The sequence below is a fragment of the Mytilus trossulus genome, chromosome 2, assembly GCF_036588685.1.
Source record: "Mytilus trossulus isolate FHL-02 chromosome 2, PNRI_Mtr1.1.1.hap1, whole genome shotgun sequence".
NCBI lineage: Eukaryota > Metazoa > Mollusca > Bivalvia > Mytilida > Mytilidae > Mytilus > Mytilus trossulus.
Window position 1 is genome coordinate 81,663,299 of NC_086374.1, and position 10,094 is coordinate 81,673,392.

The 10,094-nt window shown below is 30.7% G+C and overlaps 1 protein-coding gene across 1 annotated transcript; it reads left to right on the plus strand.

The window, feature by feature from the left end:
• Positions 1 to 310: 310 nt before the first annotated feature.
• On the plus strand, positions 311 to 1,976 carry LOC134706032 (ras-like protein RAS2). The gene is made up of 2 exons (XM_063564741.1): positions 311 to 1,322; positions 1,969 to 1,976. Exons 1-2 carry the CDS (start codon positions 311 to 313, stop codon positions 1,974 to 1,976), a joined length of 1,020 nt encoding a protein of 339 aa, XP_063420811.1.
• Positions 1,977 to 10,094: the final 8,118 nt, after the last annotated feature.

Here is a 10,094-nt window from a genome sequence, read left to right on the forward strand (position 1 = left end):
ATTTACAAATAGTTTAGGTTGAACAAGAGTTATATTGGTATTTTTAACTAATACAATAACAGGTGTTTTAATTCTTACAGAAATAAATATTTTAAAATGATGTATAAATTAGCACTCATGTTAGTTGTTTACGTATGTTATGACATTTAAAGGAAAAAAAGGTCAATACTTACGCTCTTTTCAATTGGACAAAATGTAGTGTACGTTAGGTATATATAGGACTGACAGCTGACATAATAATCATTCTATCTGATATTCATACGATATATCTATCAGTCCATGCTAATATCTTCTAAACATTTCTAGAAAGATGTTGGAGCAATGTTCGAGATTTCAAATGGCCTGTCTCGGTTCTGGCGGGGTTGGTAAAACGTCAATTATTAAGCAATACCTGTACGGAACACATTCACAAGATCACAGTGAAACCGTTGAGGAGACATATATCCAGACATATAATATAAATGGAGACAACAAACGCATCGATTTCATAGATACGGCTGGAAGTTTTGTCTTTCCAGAAATGCAGAAAATTTACATTGCACGAGCAGTTGGTTTTATGCTTGTCTACTCAGTTAATGATGCAATTTCATTTGAATTAGTCAAAATTATTTGGCAACAGATAAAATCTGTTCGAAAAGATATTCTGAGCATTCCGTGTGTTATAGTTGGAAATAAGGTAGACATGGAAAACAAGAGAGAGGTCGAAACATTTGATGCATTGGAATGGGCTTATAATGAGAACCTTGGAGGATGTTTTGTAGAGGTCTCTGCAAGAGACAATACAGGAATAAAGAATGCTTTTGACATCCTATTAGAACAGCTAGGAAACACCAGATCAGAACAGACAGGACCTTTCCGAATGAGGACTACCAGTTTTACAAGACATCAATGTCAGGCAGATATTGAAAGGAAAATATTACAACGGAACGCAAAAAAAGTAAACTATGACATTGTATCTTCGTCTTCTAAGTGTTTTCAGAATCTTGTGTTTGATAACTATCAAGAGAAAAAAATATACAGGTTAATAACGCCACAAAGAAAACCTGCTCTTTGTCATGATAACCAACAACAGAAACATTTAGAACGTTCAAGGAGCGATACATGGGCGCACATCGTGAAGAGACAAAGAAATAGTTGTGTAAAAGAGGTACGCAGCAACAGCATGTCAGAAGAAAACAATTTTTACATGGAACAAACCAAAGTAGCATCAAACATTCGGAACACAAATTTGTTAGACTGTCAAGATGAAAAACCTCTGCAAACGGACGATCTTCATCAGAGAAAAAAGTCTTCAAATAAATCAGATATGCTTATTGTTAAACGTATATTGCGACTTGTTCGTAAAATACGAAGCAAGCAAAAGAGCTTAAAAGAAAATGTAATAAACATATAAATTTGATTTGAAATAAGTTTGTTTTTATATTTTTGGTTTAACAGTTAGATCAGTCTATTATGCCATTTCGTTATGTCATCCTTTGAAGTATTAAATGTCTTACGATTTAACAAACGACTAGTCAGTGAGATATGATTGGTTATCTTCAGTTTTAAGTATGTTGACGGTTACTATTGATTCAGTTCAATGCTTTGTTGTGTCGTGGTTTTCTTCTTATGTTAATGAGTTTCTTAGGGTTTAAGTTTGGTACCTAGATTTATTTTTACTTATTCGAATTATGACTATTGAATGCCGTAAACTATTGTTGCCTTAATTTTTCCGTTTTATCCAAAATATTGCTTTGAAGACATCTGCATGTTTTTTTTTATGGAAAATGGTCATCAAGGATCTTATGCTTTATATACAATAAAATCAATATAAAGGAACGTTCTTGATGTTTATCAATTTCTAGTCTTTTTGACACAATATGCGCAAACTTTTTCCAAAGCATCTGTTGCAAATAGGTTATCACACAATCATCAATTATGGATTTATAAATAAATTATGTGTATTTCAAGTTTAATTTATTCTTGTAGTGATGTAACAAGCGGTCATTTTATTATAAGAATCTATAACAAACGAGACGATTTTTTAATTTTGAACCTATCAGTTTACCTCACTTCAGTAACAAATTGCCGATAACTGCATATAGACGACGCAATTTTCAACTGATTTGATAATCACGAGCTTGCAGCTGCTACCAAGTCTTAACAAAACGTCAACAGTGTCGTCAACCCTGCTAGTTGATAAGCCATGGTCATGTCAAAGAACGTCTCTTTCTTTTCCACAAATTCGGATGATACTAAGACCTTGTTGATAAATATTCAGTATCAACTTCTCAGAAATTAAACATGCTTGTCTTGAATTAAAGAGTTATTCTAAGTACTGGCGTTGTTGATTATCACAATCAGGTGTTGTTGCGTTTTTTCATTGCCTTGTAAATTATTTATTGTTCAGGCCGTAATTTGTACTACGCTTCATAGGTAAAACTTTGCTTATTATCTCTCCTTACATTTGTATACACACGGCATGTAACGCTACTCAAACTATAGCATTTTGGTTCCTGTGGATACCTTTAGCGTCTGTATGACCTAAATACTTGTCAACTATCATGGTACGGAACCATGATTGGAAAACCCAAGGAAGGAAAACCCGGGAAAACCCAGGGAAGGAAAACTCGGGTATTCCGGGGCTGGGCAATTCTCACTGAAACAGGAAATACTGGGCAATACTGGGCAATATAAATTTTAAAGCTTATTTTTACACAAACTAGTAAAAACTTGTTATAGTTTAATAGAATGATATCTAAATATACATATTTTACACAGATAACCATTGAGAGTCATATCTAGAGGATTGAAATTACAATTTCCTCCTTTTCTCCAACAATTGAATGTTGGCAGAATACAAGATTGCACATTTAAAGATTCCTTGTTGAATTCCAAGCTTTGTTTAAAAAAAAACCTGTATTGCAGTGTTTAAGTGAATTGTTAATATTTAATTGTTATATCATCATATTGCTAAATAAACACTCTAAGGGGATATGTTATGAACACTTTAATTAATGAAAGGACTGATATTGTTATTTAAACAGATCTGTGTTCTTTTCTGAATAATTATTTATTAAGAAGTGATGTACATATAAACATGATGAAACTAAGTAAACTTTTTAATCAATTAATAGAAATAGTAAAAAAGTAAATATCATTGTACATTACATACAATTATTAATTAATTATACGTATTAGTTGTATACATGGATATGATATGTACATAGATATAGGAAGATGTGGTGTGAGTGCCAATGAGACAACTCTCAATCCAAATAACAATTTAAGAAGTAAACCATTATAGGTTAAAGTACGGCCTTCAACACGGAGCCTTGGCTCACACCGAACAACAAGCTATAAAGGGCCCCAAAATTACAAGTGTAAAACCATTCAAACGGGAAAAGCAACGTTCTTATCTATATAAACAAATTGAGAAACGAGAAACACGTATATATTACATAAACAAACGACAACTACTGTACATCAGATTCCTGACTTAGGACAGGTGCAAACATTTGCAGCAGGATTAAACGTTTTAATGGATCCAAACCTTCTTATTTTTCTGAAACAATAGCATAACATCACAACATAGAAAACATACGATAAAATATCAATTGGCAGACTTAACTCAATCAAAAAACGTATGATTACACAATGAACGAATAAATTTGATCTGCGATATCTGAATACAAATGCACAGTCAATTAAATATTAGAGACAAACATTCATGACCAAAAAGCTAACAAACAAATTCAAACACAGGACATCACTGAAAAATATTTAACCAATCAATGTTCACTTTAGAAAAAAACCGTTTTTTTATAATCTTGAAGTTTATACAAATGTTGTAAGAATAAGTGAAAAATTGAAGATATTACAAATAATCAAAGCTGGTGTACAGACAAGATCCATATAAATAAAAAATATCAAAAAAGCATTATAAACAGTATTAACATGTCGAATTAACAAGAAAATACGATTTGAGAGTACTCGCAGTTAATGACAGCTAGTTAAAAGCCAAAACCAATTAATAGTAAAAAATCATGCATCAGAGACTAAAATCGACTAAAACACATCACAGGGATTTAGTATTTTAACGTCATTAATAGTCAAAGAAGACATGACTTGTGCAATGCCAAAAATAAATGTATCGACAGGTAGTAGTTTAGTGAAGAGCGACTTCTATAGAAATAAAAGTTAACGTGTCTGTGTCTCTATACATCTCGCCTCAAAAGATAATGAACGTATATATCTTTGAAAAAAATACAAATTGAATTCTAAGGCTTTATCTTAACAGTTTAACATTCTAGCTAGAATGGTGATATATAATCAATGTTTAGGTGGTGTATATTACAAAAGCTTTTCCTATTAGTGTTATGTGTCTTCATGTACACTGACTTGTCACTCAGTATCTAGAACAATACTTTCTTAGATTTATACCTTTGTATTATAGGTCAGATGCAAACAAGTAAACTTATTGACAAATGAAATTCTATGTGTTAATTTTTTTATGAATATCTTTAAAATTTGGGCCAGTATTTTATATTACTCAGTGTTGCACAGTATTACACAGTAAAACCCGGGTTTTCCAAGTATTTCAAACCAAGCTGGGCAATACTCATAAAACCCGGGGTTTATTGCCCACACTGTGCATAACTGTACCCTTTAATAATTTAGTTGTTTGATTGATAATTTCAGTAATTTGAGACAATTTGAGCTGTCGCCTTTGATAATTGTGTAATGGAGTTACGGTTTAAACAAAGGAACATCAGGAACGCCGAAGTAAAACAAAACAAACGCCAACATACATACATAATAACAACTGTCATATTTTTGACTTGTTAGAAAACATTTAAAAACCAATGGTGAGTTGAACCTGTTATAATGGCTAGCAAAACTTTCTGTGTTATGACAATGCAAATATTTCGTTAGATTGAACGTTCACACTGCTCCATTGATTGGCGCTTCCTATATCTCAGTTTGTCATGGTTGTGCACGTTAACACTTTACAAACTTAATTAAAAATGAAGGATCTTTACAAACGGTTTCACTAGAGGTATGAGAAAGAAACAAGTTAACAAAATAACATCCTATACCAGTCTCATACAAAAAAGAGAGGTGGATTTAACCTTGTTCTATAGCAAGCTGAACTTTTAATTTATAAGAAATTTGTTAATATTTCCGTTATATTAACACAATTGGTTGAGAATAAAAACAGACATAATGAGTAATTTGAGATCAATCAGACTAACATCGACACTACATAAGTGTTACGGTCACCATCATATATAAGTTGACCAATACTATAAGAAGGTGTCTCGATTCACAAACAATCTGTTTGCTTTATCTTAATAGTATTAAGATGACAAGAAGGTCATCGCCTGATCTAAAACGTATCGGAGATGCGTGAAAGCATGAGTCACTAATCCTGTAAACTCATACAGTCTAATTGTTTTTGGAGTTTATACAATTTGCTCAGTTTTTTGTATTACCTTTATTTGTTACTCCCTACTCTATTATACACTTTTGTTAGCTCAATTAGTAATATAATGAAACTGGTATAAAACTTAACTTTTCCTTATACTTTACCCTTACTTTAAATCGGTATTCTCGAGATCTACAAGACTGTTTCTGTTTATTTTGAACAGCCAATTGATTATGGGCACTAAAAACACTATGTTTGTCAGTTCTTTTATCCACAAAAAATCTTTAAAGCCAAGGCTCCGTGTTGAAGGCCGTACTTTAACATATAATGGTTTACTTTTTAAATTGTTACTTGGATGGAGAGTTGTCTCATTGGCACTCACACCACATCTTCCTATATCTATTAGTTAAATTTTTTTTATCGTCTTCTGAGGTTAGAACATTTGTACACCTTTATTTTTACGATAAATGCGTATATCTCATTAAATTTTTACAGTATTTTTTTCTTTATAATACAAATACCAACCGGAAATCAAACATATCAACTTCCTGTTTTCAAATGAACGGATACTCCATATCATTGATGTCATGTTCTCAAATACAAAAAAAGAAAACTTGAAAATAAACAAATGAAATAATTATATTATTCGGTAAGTCGTTGCCATTTATTTTGTTTATTTCGTCCTTCATATGGATTTTGGGCTTCAAACTCCGCTTATTTAAAAGTCAAACTAAATAATTTTTGAGATATTGTCATTACTATAAAGAAATTATTTAAAAAGATATCTGTAAAAAGTAGTTTAAAAAGGTGTGATTGTGTGTTTTATTGTCCATTTATTTCTCGGAAAAGCTTTTGGTAATATATGTAAAACAGAATAAAAGTTCCAATGACCTATTGAGCTAGTTTCTCGGCGTGAGGTAATATATTCAGATGAATATTCTGAAAGGTGTTTGGTATTTTACAAGTATTAAATATTTCATTATTTATATGTCATCTGTTTATATTTGAAATGACCTCAGGAATAGATTACCTAGTTGTATTTGGCAACACTTTTAGGAATGTTTGGTCCTCAATGCTCTTCAACTTTGTACTCTATTTGGCCTTTTAAACTTTTTTTTTAATCGAGCGTCACCGATGAGTCTTTTTCAGACAAACGCGCGTCTTGTGTAAATACAAAATTTTGATCCTGATATCTATGATGAGTTTATTTGAATGATTAGTTTGTCCTTTGCATGTAGATTTTGCAAGTGGATTTTTTAAACATAACTAGTCGTATAGTTCAAACTTGTAAAATAATATTTCTTAAATGAAAATGTTCACCAATATCTAGTAATAATTGAATATATAATTTATCAACGATTCACTGAAGAAAAAAACCCAGTTCATCTTAATTATGAATTTATCAGCTTTTATGGTTTATGGTTTTAAATTGTTGGATCGATGAAGTCTGAAAATTGAAAATATGCACAAATAATGCTAATTTCAGCATATGCTTTAGCTAGAACTTACTATTGACAAGTATTTGGTCTGAAATCTTTAATGACTAGGAAGTTTGTCGTCTGATCTAAAATTTATTGATGTATATTGAAGCAGAATACGCTTAACGTGTCAACTTATCCAGTCATTAATCTGGTTAGCATTATTAACTACTTTGTGCAATTTGTCCGAAATCTGGATATTTGGAGTTCAAACTTTCCATGTCAATAAAAATCAGAAAAACATGTCAAAAAAATCATTGTTTTAAGATCTTGTCATTAATTTTTAGAAATTAGCCACAGCTGTACTTACAAAATATTTCGTTAAAAAATGTAATTTTTAAAAATGCAAATGTGTGTTTTATTAACTAGTTTTTCGAAAAAGCTGTTGCTAATATTTATATGAATGAATGAATTCTTTATTTGAAAATCAGTAGTTTCATGCTACATGTATAGCAACACAAACATATTTACATTGTGACACACAATAAACAACAGAGAACAATTTCATAAGATAGATAAAACAGCATAAAAGTTCAAATAATCTATTGAGCTAGTTTCTTAGCTTGAGGGTATGTATGCATATTAATTTTATGAAAGGGTTTGATTTTTTACAAATGTTAATATTTTATAATTTATATATGTCATCTGGTAATATTTGGAAATGATATTTGAATGAATATTTGTCCTTTTACATGTAGATTTTGCAGGTTTATCTTTCAAACATGACAAATCTGATGGATGACATTTAAACTCGAGAAAGAATCTGACATGTTTTTTGTTTACATAATGATTTTTTTCACCATCATTGGGTGTTTATTTGATATATACTTGAAAAACAATCCACTGTAAAAAAAAAAACTTAAAAAAAAAAACTAAAAAAAAAAGACAATCTAACCTGCTAACAGTCTATCTATTAAAATCATAAATAGGTCAAGCCGTAATTGTATGGATGAAGTCTGAAAATTGAAAATCTGAACCAATTCTGCAATTGGCAACATATAATAGTACTACAACTTACTATCAACAAGTTTTTTGTTGTCTTAGGTCTTTATATGCCAGGGGCGTCGTCTGATCTAAAATAGATGGAAGATGTATAGAATCGGGAAACGTTTTTTTCTGTCAACAGACCCAGTCTAAATCATTCTTACAATTGTCTTAGTTTTTGTTCCTTATCTTGATTTGATTTGTCCTTATCTATTACCTATATACCAATCAATACACTACACTCAGCTCAATTCCGTAATAAGATAGATCTAGCATAAAACAAACTTTTCCCCAAGATTTTATTTACGTCTTATGTAGTCAAAACGCGCGTCCGGCGTATTAAATTATAATTCTGGTACCTTTTATAACTATTCACACCACTGGGTCGATGCCACTGCTGGTAGACGTTTCGTCCCCGAGGGTATCACAAGCCCAGTATTCAGCACTTCGGTGTTGACATGAATATCAACTATATGGTCCTTTTGTAAATTTTCTGTGGCAAAATTTTATATTTTTTTGCAAAAACTAAGGATTTTCTTATCCCAGACATAAATTACCTTAGCTGTATTTGACACAAGTTTTTTTAAAATTTTTGGTCTTCAATGCTCTTCAACTTTGTACTTGTTTGGCTTTATATCTTTTTTTATCTGAGCGTCACTGATGAGTCTTACAACTAAACCTTTCGTAAAAAAATTAACTTACTTCAAACCGATATTTTGAAATCTATAGTAAGTTTTTTTTTAATCCAAAAGAGGACATTATCTCCCTAATTTCTTTGTCGCTTCTTGAGGTTTGAACACCCGTACGCTTTTTTATAATGGCTCACAATGCGTATACATGATAATGCATATATATATATACCAACCAGAAACCAAACACATCATCTTGATCTATGTACATGTCAAACTTCTGTTTACAAATGAAAAGATAAAAACATGCTCATTGAATTCTAAAATAAAAATGAATATAAATAAACCAATGAAATTATTCCGTTATTCGTAATACATAATTCTGTTAGTCATTATTATTTAGTCTGTCAATTTTGTCGTACAAATGCACATTTGGGCTCCACTCTCAAACGTTTTTTTAATTATCTTTTTCAGTAAAGCTGTTTCTCATATATATATAAAACAGTACACACGTTCCAATGACCTATTGAGTTTGTTTCTTGGCATAGGGGAATCTATGTATGGTAATATACTGAAAGGTGTTTGGTATTTTACAAATGTTAATATTTCATCATTCTATGTCATCTGTTAATTATTTTAAATGATCTTTAGATGATTATTTGCCCTTTGCATGTATATTTTGCAGGTTTATCCTTAAAACATAGGTAGACGTTTGGTTGATATTTAAACTCATTTGGCCACTTATACTTATATATGTGTTTAATTATCATTTTTAGTAAAGCTGTGGCTAATATATATAACAGTATGACTGTTCAATTGACCTAATAAGCTTCTTTCTTGGCATGTAGGAATATATACATACCAATATTCTAAAAGGTGTTTGATATTTTACAAATGTTAATATTTCATTATTTTATGTCATCTGTTAATTATTCGAAATTACTTTTAAAAGACAATTTGCACTTGTTCATGTAGATTTTTCAGGTTTATCCTTAAAACATTATTAGTCGTTTGGTTGACATTTACACTAATAAAATCTTGTGTTTTCAAAATAAAATTTTTCGCCAGTATCTAGTGATAATTGGATACATAATCAAACTACGATCCACTGAAATAAAAACTAACAGTTCATATAAATCAAACTCATGTTAAGCCTTAATTGATTGAAATTTGCTAGATCGATTAAGTCTGAAAATTGAAATTCTGAACCAATAATAATACACGTGTAGTAACATATACAAGTGCTAAACTCACTAACGAACGTTTTTGTCTTACAAGTCTTCTGTCTTTATATACAATGAAGGTCGTCGTCTTATATGAAATGTATCGGGGATGCATGTAATCAGGAGATGCTAACATGTCAACGTACTCCATGATAGTTCATTCAATTAGCTCAGTATTTGTTTCTTCCTTATTCATTAACTTAATTACCAATCAATACAATACTCTCAGCCTAATATCGTAATAAAAATAAACTGGTAAAATCTTCCTTTTCCAAAGACTTACACTAAAGAAACCGATTTTCCTAAAACTAATAGGATTTTTCTGTCTATTTTAAATATCCAATCTGAATATGTGCACTTACGACCTATCTAT